The following is an 18,407-nucleotide window of genomic DNA, read 5'->3' as shown; positions in this document are numbered from 1 at the left end:
CTTGTGGGAATGCAGATGCCCTCATCTGCCTTGTGCACTCTCTTCCTCCAGTCCCCTCTGTGAGCCCTCATGCTAAAGCACCAGAACATCTTTTTTTATTCTCATGATCTCCTCTTGTTCCATACCTTGCTGGCAGTATTGACCTTGGCTTTTTTTTTTTTTTTTTTTTTTTTTTTTTTTGGTTGGCTTCTCTGAATCAAGAAGATAAGTCTTTGAAGAGTCCTACCAGTACAGCAGAAGATAGGTAGCTACTAAATGTGAGGCTCAAGTTTTAATGTATCTCTGTGTGTCACAATTTGTTTTTTGCTCTTCTTCAAGTAACTAAGTGCTTTGAAGCTGGTGAGACTCCAAGCAGAGGAAGGTGTGACTCCCAAGAAATATTTTTGTTGGGATTTGTCACTTCATTACTTTTTTCCAGCATTTGAACTCCAAATTACTAAAAGGAAATACTGTACTTTTTAAAACCCAGTATGGCAAGTCTGCTTTAGGAATGCCACAATTAGTGATTTCTTGCATTATTTTGGATGTTTTGCTTTGAAAAAGGCAAAAGCTTCTTTACATGAAAAAGATTAGGGTCACAGGGTTTTAAAATTTAGGTTTAAGCACTTACACTGCAAGGTCTCAACAGGGACCCAAACAAAAAAATGCACCTTTTTAAGTCTCAGTAGTATAAGATAGTAAAGCAGATCCACAGAGAGTTTAAATAAATTCCCAGGCTCTTGCTTCTAGCAAAATTCAGACAATGGTGGTTGTATGGAGGCAGGAGGCTCAGTTCCTTTGTGCACATGTCCAATTCCTGCAGCTTTTCATTTCTCCCTCTGGAGGTGTCTGTGTTCCCAGAGGCAGAAGGACAAATGGCTCCCTCTGACATCCAGCAGGCTTTTGAAGGCAGCTGCTGGAAGAAGTGGTGGCTGCTCTCCTTCCTCTCCTGCAGATGTAGCTCATCTCCTCCCTGACTCACTGCCCTTTCTGAGCTGCCTCTGGAGCTGCCCTCTCTGGCAGAGCAGAGCTGTGATGCTGTCAGGGAGAATCTGCATCTCTGCCCCCGTGCAAAGCTCGGCCTCATTTTCCTCCTAAACAGGGAGGTGATGGCCCTCTGCCTCTCACGCACCTTTCTGTGCTTTGTTTTGTTTTCTGTGCCTGAAGACAAAAAAAAAAATTGTGAATTTGCTCTACTTTCAGAGTTACCCTTTCTCGTGGGGATATGACCTTCAAAGACCTCAGGACAGATTTGTAAACACAAGGGTGTGGTGGTGTTCACAGGGGTCCCAGGACGAGGGAAGAGATGAGAATCTTGACTCCATGTTTCAGAAGGCTGATTTGCTATTTTATGATATATATTATATTAAAAGAAAATGATATATTAAAACTATACTACAAGAATAGAAGAAAGGATTTCATCAGAGGGCTAGCAAGGAATAGAAAGGAATGGAATGATAACAAAAGCTCGTGACTCTCAGAGAGTCTGAGCCAGCTGACTGTGATTGGCCATTAATTAGAAACAAGCAACATGGACCAATCAAAGATGCACCTGTTGCATTCCACAGCAGCAGATAATTATTGTTTTCCTTTTCATTTGAGGCTTCTCAGGAGAAAAATCCTGGCAAAGGGATTTTTCAGAAAATACCATGGTGACACAAGGGTTATATGTGGAGAGCAAAACAAGGTCCTGGGGGTCTCCAAGTTTCAGAGTCGTACCTTTTGACCATATTCAAATGTCTGGCCTTATAACACATGCTTGTTTGGCTTTTTATTTTCAGCTCCTGAAGTGCTGGCCCAGAAGCCCTACAGCAAAGCCGTGGACTGCTGGTCCATTGGGGTCATCGCCTACATCCTGTGAGTACCTCTGGAGTCCCCAGGGCTGGCACCTTTGGGACCTGCAGCTTGCTCTCCCACCATGGAGTTACCTGCTCAGCCTGGGGCAAAATAACCCACCCCTGACACTTGTGATGCAGGGGAGCATCTACCCTGGACACCTTCTCTCAGGTTTCTGTGGTTGAGATGACTTCTGAGGTATTAGAAGGTCTTTTTTCCCAGCCTTGCGACCAAAGAAAAAGTCGAGATTTGTTGGCTTTGCTTTTCAAGGTTGTTAATTTTCTCTTATTCATTGCATTCTTTCTCTGACCTGCTGAGATCTGTCCAGCAGGTTGGGTTGTGGCACAGTGACTGCCCTTGAGGAGGTGTTAGCTTTTTATACTGAGAACTACGTGTATTTTATTTACAATAATTTTCCAATACTTATTACCTATGTTAGACAGTCTAGTTCTATTTTAAACCAATCAAAAAGTGTTACCATCACAGAAGATGGAAGACAAGAAGCAGAAGGGCAGGACACGCCCAGATTCCTCCATCTTGCCTCTTGAACCCCCATTCCAAAACCCCAAAATTCTACTTTTTCACCCTGTGACAAATTAACTGTCATTCTACTCAAACTCTTGTGGCTTGTAACTCTTCACACAAAGTTGGCAATTTTTTTCCATGGACTAAAATCGAAGGCACAGGTGTCTTTGACTCCATGCCAAGGTCTCTGAGCCCCCTGCCAGGGTCTCGAATTACCCAGGGCAGCCAGAGCAATGTCCTGGGTCCTGACAACCTCCCAGCTGCATAAAGGCTGAAATTTGAGCAAAAGTGGTAGGAAATGGACTAGTACCCTTCAGCTGTCAAAATCCTTGGTCCCACCAGGACTACACTGTGTGCAGTAATGTGGGCTTGTCCAGGTTGTGACATTATTGAAGTTATTGTTGTCCCCTGCTCAGATTGGCTTTGAGAAGAAACTAATCTGGCTGTGTCCACTGAGCTGCTACAGAAACAAATGTCTTTTCCTGACAGCATTACCACTGCTTTATTTTTTTTCTTTTCCCTTTTACACAACTGTCACCACTGTTATACAAGACTGAAGGAAAAAGCAGCTCCAATAAGGCACAGCATTAAAGCATTCCTACTTTGTTCCCTTCTTCCTTATGCAGACATTTCATGGCTTGTCAACATGAATAACTTTTTGATACTGCTGTAGAACTATTTTTGCCAGGACATACCTCATTGCTGTGCTATCTACTCTGTACAGTGTTCATTCTTTACATTTGCATTACATTTGCATAATGTATATGCTCCCCAAAACAAGGAGGCTTTATATTAAATAGAATAGGAAGGCAGCTTGGTTTATTGCACATGTGTTTATTTAAACCAAAATCCTGTCTGAAAACTTTAGTTTTATGACTGTCTATTTGGAAAACTTGTTGAGTACAAAACTTACATGGGAATGGATTTCTCTTGGAGCAGGCATCAATAGCAGGATGCAAAAAGCTTTTGCTAAACAAAGCAAAAATCAACAGTGTTGATTCTGACTTTGGTTCAAAGCCCACTGGGACCTACTACAGCAGTGAGGAAGAGCACAGACATGCCAAAATACCTTGAAGGCTGCTTCACAAACCATTCCTTAGTGCTCTTTTAGATGAGGATGGTGTGTGCTGACTCAAAGTTTCCTTTTTTCATAAGCAAACCTGATCATGGGAGTCCTAAGGGTTGGGATTTTTGACATTGTCAGTCCTTGCCAGCCATGGCAGCACATGGTTGGAGCCTTTTCTCATGTTCTTTTAGGACTTAACAGAGTACCAGTTTCAGGGAGTGGGAAAAGGAGGATGCAGGTGGGAGATAGCACTACTCTGCCTCACATCCAGGCTCAGCTGCTGTCTGGGTTCAGTTTATTCAGTTTATATCCACCATGAAAATATGTGTCCATCTGCAGCCCAGGGCAGGGCTGGGAGCTGTTGCATGTGGCTGCCTGGAGATAAACCTGGCTCTGCTTCCCTCCAGGTTGTCAGTCCCATGTGCCCATGGCTCATGCACCAAAGGCAGAGCTCTTTGCTCTGTGCTCTTATTTCACTTGTTGCTGGGCAATAGGGGTGAGGCAGTGCTAGGCAATGTGTCCTCCACACCCACTTTCTGAGCACTGCTTCAACAGGTGGAAGATTTTAATCTCCTCCATAATCTTTCCCCCTTCCTAAGCAAGGCTGCTCTTTCTGCAAGGTTCAGCTCTGTTTCCTGCTCTGTTTTCCAAATCAGCATGTGCTCAGCTTGTTGGGCAAATTTAAATTCCCTATTCACTACACAGGGAATTCCCAGCCCAGAAGGCTTAAATCATCTCAGTAAGAATGAGCCTCTATGAATTCCTGTTTGTAGCACAAGGAAGCCTTTTCAGGGTTTCTGTGCTTCAGGTAATAAGGTCTTGATTTGTATTTTGTACAGCCCAAATAAGTGGCAATAACACATTGCTGCAGAAGGAGCCTGTTAATGTCTTTGCCAGATTGTTACAGCTTGGGTGGGATTGGGTCTGAGACCAAACCAGCTCTTTCAATGAGTAAGCCACATCCTCCAGCTCCTGTAGCAGTCAGCAGCACTCCTGGGCTCCCTTTGGTGAGCCCCCCACAGCATCAGGGGCTCTGTGCACTCCAGGGTCACTGGGCACCCCAGCCCAGCCTGAGTGGATGCAAGAGGCCATTTCACCAGGGTGGGCTGTTCAGTTGCCTAAACTTGCACAGTTAGTGCCATGCTGGGGGGTCCAGGGCAGCCACATGGGTTTGGAAAATGTGACACAATGCAGAGCCCTTCCATCTGGAGAGGCAGATGGATCCAAGCTGGGTCATGGGCCATGTCAAACAGCCCCAGATGCTCATGCTGAGGTGACTGGATCACACCCTGCTCCCATAGTGTGAGTTCATCTGCTTTGTGGCACATTTACATCACTCTCCAGCCTCCCGTGACTCCATCTCTGCTGAGTGCAATGTGATCTGAGAAACCCAGCCCACACCTCACGTGTCCTAGCCTTGGTCTGGATCTCATCCTTGCTTCCAGGAATAGCCAGAAGCTGAGGATGTGGTGTCTTAAGAAAGTGAATGTCTGGAATACAGTAGAAGGAGAGGGGAGAGGAGGGTTCTTCCCTAAGCTGGAGGGAATTATCCCTGGTGGGGTGTCTGGTACAGCCAGTGATGGGCACGAGTTTAACAGGCAGGTTTGTGGCCTCAGCAGGGGCTCCCAGAGTGACATGGCACTGAGATGCCTCAAGGACCAGCAGCACAAGGACCTGGTGAAATGCTGGGAGTTAAACCTGCCCTGAGCAGGAGCTATCAGCTCCAAAGTGTGGCTGCACCCATTCAGATATGCCATATTCCAGCTCCACAATCAGCACAGCTGGAGCCACTTGCACGTGCCTAAACCAGCTGGAGATGCATTTTTACATATGGCAATCCAAGCACAACGTCCTGCTTCATGTCCTCACCTCTCCCACAGATCCTCACTGCCACTCTGGACAGACTGTTGTCATTTAAGAAGATGGAAACTCAAAGGAAACCAGCGCAGAATCAGGCATAAATTAAAGATGCTTTGAGCTAATATTACTACAAGTGGTTTGAGTGCCTCCAGACCCGAGCTCAGTCTCACTTGAGAGCCCTCAGTTCATGACACTGGAAGAACAAACTGTTTCTGAGGCACTGATGCTGTAGAGAAATATTTGTTTCCGTGATCTGCAAGGATGTCTTGGGACAGAATAATTCTGTTTCAGTGCCAGTCTCCAGTGCTTCTCCTTAATGACAGCCAGATTGCACAGGCTGCACCAGTGGAGTTTTTATCAAAACCTGTTTTGCATGAGAAGTCATTATTCACAAAAACTAATTTTAGAGCCTGAAATTTCCTGTTACTCCAGTTGCAGTATTTCTCAATTTGAAACAGCCTCACTGTTGAGCTCGGCCTTCCACTTATCTCAAGATAGTTTTGATCATGTGTCCAGCTTTAAAATATAAAGCATAAGAAGAGCAAGAAACTTCACTGGATTCCCAGCAGCTGGATTTGGGGCCTTTCTGGGTCAGATAAGGGATTACAAAAGCTTGGGGAAAATACTGATCATATGCATACCTTATACAGAGAAGATTAGGTTAATTTATGCAAAAAATAGAAAATCATGTTTTGAAGCTGGAAAAGAATGCTCTGCCTCAGCCCCTGGTTATTCATAGTCTTCTGCAACAGGTCAAACACATTTTACCTTGAATTTTCTTCTGTTTCCATGCACTGTTTGGACAGAGAGTTACTGGTTTGTTGTTCTTTGTAAACAATTACCTATCTGGAGATAAATCTTGGATCAAACTTTCACACTTTGCTGCTGAGCTGCTTTTGATTCTCAAGTAGATGTGCATGAATCATCAGTGCTGTTTGTATGGAAGGATTAACCAGGGACAAGGTATATTGTGCCAAAAGAAGTTTCCACCATCACCTAGGAGTCATCCATTGGGAAAAGGTGGTCAGTCATCTTTCCTGCTTTGCATCACACATAAGCCTAAGCAAAAAAGTGAGGAATAACTTACTTGCTCAGCACTGGAAGGAGAAACAGAGTGGCAGAGGACACAGGCATTTTGGGTTGCTCAAGAAAACTCAGCTAACATTGGGAAAACAGCCCCAAATAATCATTCCTCATTGCTTGCTTCTTAATTTGTGTGTGATCCCCTCTGCTGAGATGTCCTTGTCCACAGCTTTGTGAGGGCACCAGTGTCAGCCAATATGAGGGACTGTTCCCAAAATATACAGAAGAAATACATGTGTTTATCCCTATAAATAGCACTTGGATGACTTCCCACACCATTCATCTCAGGTCTTTGAGCAGCTACTGAATTCTTTGTTCTAATCTAACTGGAAAATTGTCTGTAAAACTAACCCTGGGGCCTCTTGTGTTACAGACTGGACACTGACCATGTGAATGAGTTCTTTAGCCTTTAGTATCACCCCCAATATGAAATGGGATCTGCAGGGTTTTGCTTTCTTTGCCTGGTGAAGACAAGATGTTCCTGCTATTCCTCTTGTGCTCTCAGGATCACTTTTAGAAATTACTTCTGGCAATATCTTTCTCTTGTACATCCACCTGTGTTCTTCTTATCTGCATCCCATTATTTTTAAGGCAAGACTGGGAATAGGAGTTTAGGGAAAAATCTGTTGCTTATGTGATAAGGTTGCTAAATAATTCTGAAATCCTTTTATTTGGTGAAACTGCAAGAAAATGATGACAACTAATAGCTGCCTGAAACTCCCCCAGGATAATGCTGGGAGTTTTTCACATTGAAGACAGAGGGGTTATTTTTGCATTTCTGCATATCTGAAGAAAAGCAGCAGAACCTCTGATAGTGAGGTCATTTTATTCACACAGAAATGTCCCAGCAGATGGAAATGAAGTCGGTGGGATTTTGATTCTGTAAGAATCAACCAAAAAACTCATTATGGACTTTGGAAAGTGGCCCAGTTGCTGGAAGTCCAGCAAGATTTCCTCCAGCCATAAACTGCCAGATAGGCTGATTTGCTGGGGCTTTCCCATCCCTTCTGCAAAGCCAATAATGTTAAACCTTAAGTGACTTCCATGTCTTCCTAAGCTCTGTTTTTAAGGGAAAGGACAGCAAGGCTGTACATAAAATATTTGTATTTTGGCTCTCAACCCATCAGGGTGTCCCAGTGTTCCCCTCCCACATTCCACCTCCTGTGGCCCACAGGGCTTGCTCCCTTCTCACCTGCTTTCTGGTGTAGGTCCTCACTGATTTTCCTCCCAGAGGAACATCCTTGCATCCCCTGTGCAGGAGGCTCATCCCATCCCTGGCCAAGCCAGGATCAGCCCCTGGCTCACTCAGCTCTCAGGTGAGGGCTGATCTGGGGGGATCTCCCTGCCCATGACCTGTAGTAGCAATGAATCCTTCTCAGCCTCTTCCTAGCAAGGGCAAAGCTGTGCCAAAAGAGGCTCTTTTCTGCCCTGTGCCCAGCTCCTGGCAGTCCTGGTGCCCTCCTGCATGACCCTTTCTCTCCTTGTGCATCAACAGGGGCTGCAGTGACTTCCTGGACACAGAGGCTGATTCCCCAGCCCTGGACATACTCCAGCCATGCAAGAAGATTTTCATTTCCTCCATAATCTGAAAGGCTCTGGAAGGGCTGGGGTTCTTGCTGGGACTCATATCTCTGTGCTCCCCCTTTGTAGGATTGTTGCCCTCCAGCTCTGTGCTGCTTAGCAGTTCACTCCTGCCTTTTGCTGCCACAAGTGTGCATAAATCACAGCAGTCCTAACTTGTGCTCTTGTACCTCTGCCAAGGTAATTAGTACAGTGCACATTTGAGGAGAGTTATTTCTCTCTCCAGAGAGCAGCCTGCCAGTGCCTCAGCATGCACAGCACTGTCTGCTTGCCTTCAAATGCTTTATCAGAGCACTTTGGGCTTGTCTGAGGAAAACGCTGAGGAAGGCAAGAAATTAATGAAGGGCTGTCAGGCTCCTTAAATGCAGCCCCCTGAGTCTCACAGGGAGGAGGGGACAGAGCAATGGCTTCAAGGGGCTCTTTTTTCTTCTTTCTTTTTTCCATTTTCTTTTTTCCTTTTTTCTTTTTTTTTTTTTTCTTTTTTTCCTTTTTTTTATTTTTCTTTTTTTTCTCTTTTTTTTTTTTTTTCTTTTTTTTCTTTTTCTCCAACCTGGGTATCTCTACCCCAGTGCTCATCCTGCCAGTTGCAGCGCTGGTGTTGTCAGCTCCATCATCTCTCCTCAGTAAAGCACCCAAAATCTTGAGGGTTGTGACGAAAGAGGAGGAAGGAGAAAATCAGTTCACATGCATCCCACCCCAAGACCGTGGGATGTGAGCACTGATAATTATTACACTAAAACAAGTAATTTATAAGCTCTCCACAGATACCAGTAGAGCTGGACACTGATTGTGGATCGAGTCTCTTCATTAAGCCCCCAGATGTTTTTCCTCAGCTGTCTGTGTACATAGTGGCATTTTGGTATTTGCTAAATTTATTGTTTTTAGGGACCCTTCTCATACAGCACCTGCACCACGGGGTTTCCAGCAGGAGCACCCAGCCCCAGGCACCAGCAGGTGCCCATTAAGTAGGTGCAGAGCCCTGCTCTGGACATAGACACTTGTCTGGCAGGAGGTGATCTTCCTGCTTTGATAATGGCACAGATGAGGACTGGCTCATCTCTCTGAGATAAAGAGAGAGATTTCAGGTTCAGCTGAGCCACAGTGGGTTCATCATCATGCTGCAAATGTCAGTGGAGTTCTCCCGGGTCAGCGTGGCTGTGACGCAGATCAACATCTCAGTATTTAAATTATTTATCAAGCACACTGGCTCCTCAGAGCTAACAAAACATTGCTCCTTTCACCCTCAAGTGTTGAGTTGGTTCAAATAACCTCCAGGGCAGCCGGCTGCCTTTGGGTTATAAATAACTCAAGTATTCATTTCTTGCAGTTTCCCCCCCTTGCTCTGCTGCTGTTTCTGAGCTAGATCTACAGTCTGTTTGTAATGCTCTCTCCAACTAAATGCTTTATTGAGGTTGATTGACTCAGAGTTTAAAAAAAAAAAACTGTAGGAAAAATATCATTTCAATACCAGCAAAGTATGTGGAAGAATGATTTAGACCACAGACCAGTGATAAGAGGAAAAAAATGTATCATCTCTACAGAGAGGCAGGAAGGGCTGTTTAACTGTGAGCAGGATGGGTTTGCTAAAACCTTGGGCCAGCCTCAGAGGTAAATCTGGCACTTTGCAACATTGGTGTTCAAACTTGAAGAAGGGCTGTCTCTGCTGGCATGTCTGTGCAGAGTGGGACAGAATCCTGCCTGCAGCACCAGCTGGGTGTAGGGATCTCTGACACACGAGATTCATCCCTGCACTTGCTTCATGCAGTGCTAGATGGGCTTCTCCCACATCCAGCCCTGCCTCAGCATTGTGGCTGTCCTGCTCTGCAGCACTGGGAGGGTGCACCCTGAATGGATTAGCTCAGACTAGGCAATAATGCTCAATGTCCTGCTTGGTTTTATTTTTCTTTTTTTTCCCTTGTTTTGTTTGGGCTAGGTTTTCTGAGCAGTCTGCCTATAAACACTGAGAACCAGGACAGGACTGTTGTCAGCCTCAGGCAAGGCAGGCAATTGGATGTGCTCAGCAAAATCACTTTCAGGAGTGAGAGAGGGAGAGGCTGTCCCTGTGTCTGCAGCAGCAGCAGCAGCAGCAGGGCCATGTGCAGCCCTTGCAAGCTCTGCTGCAGAGGTGCATGGGCTCCTGTGCATCCTCCTGACTGTGCCTGGGGACACAGAGCCCAGCACATGCTGCAGGAGCATTGTGCCCTCTGCCTGAAAGCTCTGCAGGGCTCCTTGCCCTGCTCTGCACCAGCACTTGTGGATGTGCTGAGGGCTTGGAGGGATTGATGCTCTGTTGATGAAGGGTTTAGCTCATGAAATCTCCTCTTAGCACTTGTGCAGGAGAGGATGGCAGGGGCCATGTCTGTGTAATAAAACCATTCCTCTGGTTAAACACTCAAAAGCATGCAGAGAGAGGCCAGGATATCTGAGGGATCAACAGCACCAGGCTTCCAGGCAGGATTCTGCTTTGTCTGGGGCAGTGCCAATCTCCAGAAGTGGCTTTACATGTCCCTGAAGAAACTCCTCTCATGGTAGCATTTGCCTGCTTGAAAACTTACTTGGGCAAGCCTTAAGTGAGAGTTCCTCCTTCTTCTCCCTCCCTCCTTCTTCCCTTCTGGGCAGAGATGGCTCCAGTGGTCACCTCTCTCTTTTCCTGCTCTCCATCAGGCTCTGTGGATATCCCCCTTTCTATGATGAAAACGACTCCAAGCTCTTTGAGCAGATCCTTAAGGCAGAGTATGAGTTTGACTCTCCATACTGGGATGACATCTCAGAGTCTGGTAAGTAGCTACTGCTCTTTACATTTAAATGCAACAACAACCATGCCATGCATGCACCTGTGCCTACTGCATGCATCCCCCCTGGGCATGGAATGCACCCTCCATCATGTGCAGAGGTCCTTTTGACTGAACACCAGTGGGAATCTGCATTTCTTTTGGCTCAGATAGTCATGGGAGTTTGTTTCTGCAGCAAATTAGGTCTGTCAGTCACACAAAAAGCACTAAAACATAGCTCAAACAGCAGATAAAGATGGCAGAAGACTGTCCCAAGAAGAAAAAGCAGCTTAATTTTTTCATTGTGTCCTAATGAAAAGCAGATAGTTAATGTGCCATTAACAATAATGTGGCAAATGAGTTTGGCTCTGTTGCTGACACTTCACTGCAGCTCCAAAGCAAGTCCTCAGTCTGTGCAGCAAAAAACCAAGAAATTAATGGCTTGCAAAGAATGCAGGTGAGCAGATCCAGAAACTGGAAGGACTGTCCATGTGGGTGGATGTTCCCCATCCACTGCAGAGGACATTTAACCCTTAGTACCCACCTGCCCCTGCTCCAGCAGCCTGGCAGAGGGCAGATACCCCAAATGTGTTACAGGCAGATGTTCCAAGGCCTTCTGGCTCCAGCATGGGTCTGTGTCCAGGGCTGACAGCAGGGGACATTCAGCCTTGCACCTGCATGTGTCCCTGACACACTGTTTAGTCTCCAACAGGTCACCCAAGCTCAGTGTCCTTGCTCTGTTCAACCCAGGGAAACATCTGCTACCTCATGCAGAAGAAGAAATGAATTCAAGGAATATTCCATCATGTAAAAATATCCCTATAAATACAGTTTTCTGATTTATTAGTGCTACTGATTGAGGCAAGGGAGATAAAAATTGAGTGTTTTTATTATAAAGATGATTATATATTCTCTTATCTCCACACAGAGAGCAACATTTTATGCTGCTTACATCTGCAGTCCAGATATCATTATGATGGATTGCTCAGAAGTATATGTGATGAGAAGTTTTTTTAAACTAATAAGGATTTTCAGAGAAAATATGAAGGTCTGCTGGCAGACCCTTCTGTCTCATGGGGGAAAGTCCATCACCTAAATCAGCACAAAGATTTTCCTGCCATATTTGGCTTTGCTGTGGCTCCTTCAGCTGCCCTGTCCTGAAGCTGCTGGACGCACGCCACGCTGCAGCCTCCGTTCCTTCCATTGTGGTGTCGATGAAAAACACCCTGCCTCCTGCTCCAGGGAGTCCATGTGCCTTGCTGAATTCCTCCTGAATGGGCAACATGTCCTCACAGCTGCCCATGTGCTTGGGATGAGCAATGTGAAGCTCCTCTTGCTGTGGCATCTGACCTCCTCCCTCTCCCCTGGGCTGACCAGCACGTCCAGTGCATGTGGCCACATTCAGACCGCTAAGATGATGCAGCATGTGGCTGACCAGAGACCCAGAGTTGTACTCTGCTGACTCTGAATTATCCATCCCACTCCTAAATGTACCTGCAGGAGTAGATGCCTTCAGCCTTTATCTGGTACTCTGAATAGCTTGGGTTTGGTCCTAAGTCACCTCGGTTCTATCTATACTAATAAATGACAAATGACCCAGGGCTGTTTTCTTGTGCTGTGGCCAGATGGCTCTTGGTAGCTGATCAGTGCTGTTGAATGTGGCAGCAGAGCTGGGCATCAACTCTATTGCTTTCAATGATTTTCTCTTTTTTTTTTTTTTTTTTGCAGCTAAAGACTTCATTCGGAATTTGATGGAGAAGGACCCCAATAAAAGATACACCTGTGAGCAAGCAGCACGGCACCCTTGGTAAGCAGCACCCAGTGCTCTGAGAAACCCTCAGGACACAGAGCACCTTTTCACATTCCTGCATGGAAGTGGTTTTTCTGTCACACATTGTACTGACCTCTACTACATAACTCTGAGCTTTTATTCTTACAAGCCCTGCCCTTGTCCTCCAGATTTTCCTGGAAAACTGTAATGGACTTTAATCTCATGCACCAACCTGTGTAGGATTAGTGAAATGCTGAATTATGTATGTTGACTGTAGTGCAGCAGTGGGATGTGCCAAAATGATTAAAGGGCTTGAAGTCAAATGATGCCTTTGCATATGAGTGACTTCATCAACATTTCCCAAGGTCTGTGTAGCTGGAGCAAGGGTGACTCATGTGCTTCTGACCAGCCCTGAGTGACTGAGAGCAGCATCCCACACTACCAGCTGCACCCACACATGGGCTCTGGATCTAACTCTTTTAGGGTAGGGAATATTATATAAGCAAGGTGAGGTATTATTTTTGTTGTTATAATAGCTGCAACAGAAAAGAGGTAATGGCATGACATTTGCACCCCAGGTGTGCATTACACTCTGGTTCTATACTGTCAGAATTGCCCCAAATGCCACTTCCTTTTGCATTGTCTGTGTGACAAAAAGGAAATTTGAGACACGAAATCCCAATTTTGTGAGATAAAAAAAAAAAAATCCCAAACTGGTTCTAAATGATACTGACCTGAGCCTCGGGAAATTAAACAAGTCAGTATTAGGAATACAGAATAAACAATGAGAATGCAACTCCCAGCAGGGAGTGAGGTGACCATTTGTACAACTCAGAGACAGATTTTCCAAAGCCTTACATCCAAGATACACAAAATGTAAGCATCCAGCTTCTGGCCCTGCTACATGTGTGTTGGTGGCTGGAGTGCAACAAAGAAACGTGGCACTTGTAACACACACAGCTTCTGGGCCCTCTGAAAGGAACAAAATGATAAAAAGTGTTTTCATTCCTTTTTTGTGTGTGGTTTTGGGTTTTTTTTTTTTCTTTTGCATGTCATGGCCAAGGGCCAATGGAAACTCACAGGCTGCTACATAATTCGTACTGTTTTCCACAGAATCCAATTTTCCATTTAAAAACAACCCCCCAAAAAAGGTTTTTTTCCCCATTTCTGTGGCCGGGGGTCTTCTCCTGCCAGGCTGACTTTGCCATCCACTGGTTCCTTTTCAAGATTTCAAGTTCTGACACAGCACAGCTCAGGGTCAGCCTTTGAAATGTCAGACATGCAAGTGGCACTGCAGAAGGGAGGCTGAAAATATTCACCATGTTGGCACTGCACACCCTGAATCCACCTCCCTTTGACCCAGGGACAGTGTGTGCCAGGGGATTACAGGACAAAAAGGAAAAGCATGGAGGTTTCCAAAGCTATGGATGGCTTCAGACCTGCCCCTGTCCTCCCCAGAGTGCTCATGAGCAGCACTCCATGCCTCATTCCTCCTCTGGAGAGCTCCCTGTAACATGGACACTGCAGCTATGGACCTCTCTGCAGAGCTGGGCAATGATTTTTTTATTTTTGGAGGCTTTGGATGGTGTAGTGATAAATGCCTTTTTGGATAATCATGGCTGCTCACCCAGATGTTATTTTGGAGTTAGTGGTAGGATCTCCTTTTGCCAAAGCATTGCTCAAGGAGCATTTTCCACCCAGATTCCTCATGTCAGGAAATAGTGAGGGTTTTGCTGTTTCTTTTCTCATTCTAGCCATTACATCTGTGGCAGTGACATCCTTTCCTTCTCCTGGAAGGGAGGGAAGGATTTTTCAGTGCAGGAGGAAGAGAGTTCTGTGCTTTGTCTCAGTGGTCAGCTGTGTCCTTCTCTCAAGCTGGGCTTGTTTAAATTTCCAGCAGCTCCAGGCCTGAGCTCCTCTCTCTCATGGTTGCATTTGGTGTTGCAGCAGCTGGAGACAGGGGTGCACATGTGCAGCCAGCAGAGAGAGGCCACCACAGCTTTTGTGTCATCCCACAGCCCCTTTTCAGCTGAGCATGGATTTCACATCCCCCCAGCTGCATCACCTTCCTCAGTGATGCCAAGAGAGCATCTGCTCTGTGAGTTATCACAGGACAGAGGTACCTGAAGCTCTTGGCTTAGTGGGAAGGGATGATCAGAGCAGGCTGAAGTGGTCCCATAAATTATATGCTTTTGCAGAGTGTTTGCACTGCAAACAGCCCCTGATGGCTGCTCATAAAAGGTATTTGTTTCTTGTCTGCACAAGCAACATAACTGGAAAAGCATCTTTGAACCCTAGTGTTCTCATGAAGCAAAATTCAGATTCCGCTGAGGCTAATGGGAGTTTTGCCAGACTTCAGTGAGATTTTGGGTTTGTCTCCTTGTTTCAGCAGCAGAACACAGGCCTCCCTGGGTCACTGTTGCTGTGCAAATGGCAGATAATTAATACATATATGGTGAGGTGGCTCCATGTGGTAACATTTTCCAGCTTTCCCTTGTTCTTCCTCCTGTGAAGTCTTCCTATGCAGTTTCAGATCATTGAGATTTTCACAGATTAGGAAGAAATCTATCAAATCATGAATAATTAACTCATATTTTATAATCTGATTGTGCTAAAAGTAGTTAACTGTGCATGACATGGCTACCTGGCCATGAAATTTTGTTGTTTCAATATGCAGTATTTGTGAAGAACAAACTGATTCTAAAACACACCTTTTATTTGAATCACTGTGTTTTCATTAAATTCCTTCCAAACAGGGCTTGCAGGAACTGGATCTTGCAAGATAATACATTTGTGCCTTTAAGGTTAATAATATCTTTGAATTTTGGGAAACTGCTCCAGAATAGACAGCTATTTGCATGACTAAATGTTTGCACAGGATCAGACCTTAAAAAAAGTCAATATTTCTTCCCAATGGCCCACTTTTCTGAGTGTATCTGCTCACCACATGCCTGCATTTATGTGATGTCTGGCTATTTATAATCAAATGGCCTTGGTAGGGGGATGGTGTGTTAAACTCAGAGCTGGCAGAAAAGGAGGCTAATGATTGCAGTGAAGTATGACAGCAGAACCAGTACAATATGTGAGACTTGTTGGGATAATGAGTCCACCCCTGCTTCTCCATTTATTCAGATTTCTCCAGTTTAATATACAGGTGACTTATGCTTTCCACTGGAAAAGTTATTTATTTTATAATGTATCTTTCAGTGAGGTTTGCACTGTTTATGGGGTGTTGCAAAGGTGCAATGTTCTGCTTAGCTTTTCTTAGCTTTTCCCACTGTGACTTTTCAAAAAGGACATGGAAAATGAAGGTAACAAAAGAATGGGGTGATTTTGCTGCAGCTTGATACATTTTAATGTTTCCCTGGCTCATATTAAAGACAGCAATTAAGTTTATTAAATATATTGCCATGTCAGAGCCCACATCCTGTTTAGGGCAGTGGCTCAGTCTGCAGTGATTAGGGGGGAGCAGCAGAAACCTGAGGACCTGTTTCTGCCAGCTATAGACTTACAGAAACATAGAATATCCTGAGGTGCAAGGGACCCTCAAGGATTAGCAAAATGTGCTCCCCATCAGGTCAGACTCGGTCCTGCAGAGCCAAATTCAGCCTCCAGGCTCAGATCAGAAGGAAAGAAAACAGAGCTCAGAGGGTGAGGACAAAGCCCAGCAGTTGGGAAGCTAATACAGAAGTTAGAAGGGCTGCCATGAATTTATTTACTCCACCATGCATTAACCAATGGACCTAAATGGGATTTAATGCTGTGTGCTGAAGACACTTAGAGCATCAAAGGCAATTTGGGGCACCCAAATTAAAGGCTGATGGATTAATTGCCTCCATATAGAGACTGTAAATACATAGACTGTAGAAGGAGAAGGAGCTTGTGGCACCAGCTGGACCCCAGTGTCTGCAGGTGGGAGCGTGGTCCTGGCTGTGCAAAGGGAGAAAGGATCCTTGGGATGTGCCAGCATCCAGCCACACCCACACTGAGGGATCACAAAGCTCTGGCCAGGACTGAGCCTCTGCAAATTGTGACCGTGACTCCAAGGGTTTATTGTGTGCCAGAGAGCACAAGCCAGATAATAATTTCCACCCAGGGAAAGGACATGGTTTACAAAGAGCTCAGTTCTCAGACAATATTGTTTGAAGTGTGAAAAGGCCTTCCTGAAGGGAATTGCTGATGTTTACAACATTAAATCAAACTGTTATCGAGTTCATCCCCACACTCTATTTATTTTGGAACATCTCTGATACAGTGTGTGTGTGTATTTGTATACATGCATGGATGTGTGTGTGTACATGTACAAGAGTTATGATCCCTCAGCATTATCCATTACAGCTAACTCCATGTTTCCTGTCATCATACTCAGGACTATTTCCAAGCACTTTTTGGCCAGCACAGCATTTGAGTTGGCTGCCTTCAGAAGGAAGGTTCAGAAAACAATGGCAGATGAAAGGCTCTGCCTGCCATGGTGGGCAGGGAGGATGAGAGAGACATTTGCTTACAGCATGCTAATGAAGAACTGTCCAAAAGGAAATTTGCTGGTTTTGTCTGTGTTGGAGGTTCCTCTCAAAGCTTAGAAGTGGTATGGCCAGATAAATTGGTGTGATAAGTTTGAAGTCATCTAGAGAGCTAAAATAAATTAGATGCTATGAAATAATATTTGATCATTAGATTAGATTCCTCTCATGTGTAGGATTAGATTTGTTATGGTTATTCATGAGAAATACCCTTTTTGGCTTCAGTGGATGTGTTTGGGGATGGGGAGCCATCATTCCTGGTCTCTTGGTATCCATTTCTGTGCATTGAGACAGTTCTGTATTTACAACTGGATGTAAAACCAGCTTCAACATGAAGTTCCCCAAAGCATTGTCAGGATGCAGCTGCTCTCAGGTGCTGCAAAAATGGGAATCTGGAGAGAAAATCCAGGTTTCACTTAGGCTAATCAGTCCTTGCTTGGTTCTGGGTGATGCTCAGCAGGATAACAGATGATGCACTATTCTGATTTGTTTAATTTTATTTTTGTGTATGTGTGTGGTAGGTAGAAGCAATGTCTTTTACTGGGCCAAGTAGAACAGTTGGTAAAAAAAAAAAACTTCAGAGTTGACATAGTTAACTTCAAAGTTAACTGCAAAGCCAGAAACTATTGTTCAGGACTAGATAAGCATCAGTCTGATTAGCTCAAGTTGATTGCAATTTCTCGGTGAAAACTGAGCTGATTTCTAGAGGCAAAGTATATGTTGTGCTAGAGAGGGAGGGAGAAAGAAAGAAAGAAAAGAAAGATACTAAGGTATTTTTGTCCTTAAAAGAAAAATTAGATAGTTTATAGCCTGTGGACTTGGAGAGTTAGGGAAATGTGGAAGGGAAATAATTATAAATGCCCCAAACCCACTATCTATTAGTTTCATTCTTTCTCTTCTTAGCAAGGGAACTAAAGTTCATAATTAAATATATTTGGTGTAGATGTAAGGATGCTCATGATAGGCACCACAGAGTAGGTCTGTGTGCCCAAACACATCTCATTTTTCATATCTACCAGCTGAGAGTACAGAACATGTGACTTCTGCCTGCTCACCTCCACCTCTTCCATGTCCTGAAACCCCCACACCTCCAGCAAAGCACCAACAGCGAAGGGATGATAACATTGCTCTTGTTTCCCTAGAAGCAAAACTATACTATAAACACTGTAACACCACAAGTATTTCATAAAAGTTACAAAACCCTCCGAGTGCAAAATGCAGTCTGAAAGCACAGTGCTCATGTTCCAGCATCCCAGGGTTGATGGGGTAGCTCTTCAAAGGCCCTTGGAGAGCAATCCCACTCCCAGCTCTGGCAGCTGAGGCTGCATTCTGAGCCACACCATGCAGCATGCCAGCACGTGTCTGAACAGCTCCTGCTGCACTAAATTAGCCCCAGCAGTGCTGTGATTTTGCTC

General features: G+C 44.9%; 1 protein-coding gene across 4 annotated transcripts in view; it reads left to right on the top strand.

The window, feature by feature from the left end:
* Window positions 1-18,407, top strand: part of CAMK1D (calcium/calmodulin dependent protein kinase ID) — a 225,070-nt gene that overhangs the window by 190,828 nt on the left and 15,835 nt on the right. For all 4 annotated transcript variants that reach the window (XM_054631829.2, XM_077179235.1, XM_054631830.2 and 1 more), the window contains exons 6-8: window positions 1,761-1,836; window positions 10,595-10,707; window positions 12,430-12,508. In XM_054631829.2, coding sequence (XP_054487804.1) covers window positions 1,761-1,836; window positions 10,595-10,707; window positions 12,430-12,508 — 268 coding nt within the window. The remainder of the gene's footprint in view (window positions 1-1,760; window positions 1,837-10,594; window positions 10,708-12,429; window positions 12,509-18,407) is intronic.

Source organism: Agelaius phoeniceus, chromosome 5 (assembly GCF_051311805.1).
Source record: "Agelaius phoeniceus isolate bAgePho1 chromosome 5, bAgePho1.hap1, whole genome shotgun sequence".
NCBI classification, from domain to species: domain Eukaryota; kingdom Metazoa; phylum Chordata; class Aves; order Passeriformes; family Icteridae; genus Agelaius; species Agelaius phoeniceus.
Note: the sequence above shows the minus strand (reverse complement) of the source record. Positions and strands in the feature narration are given on the sequence as shown.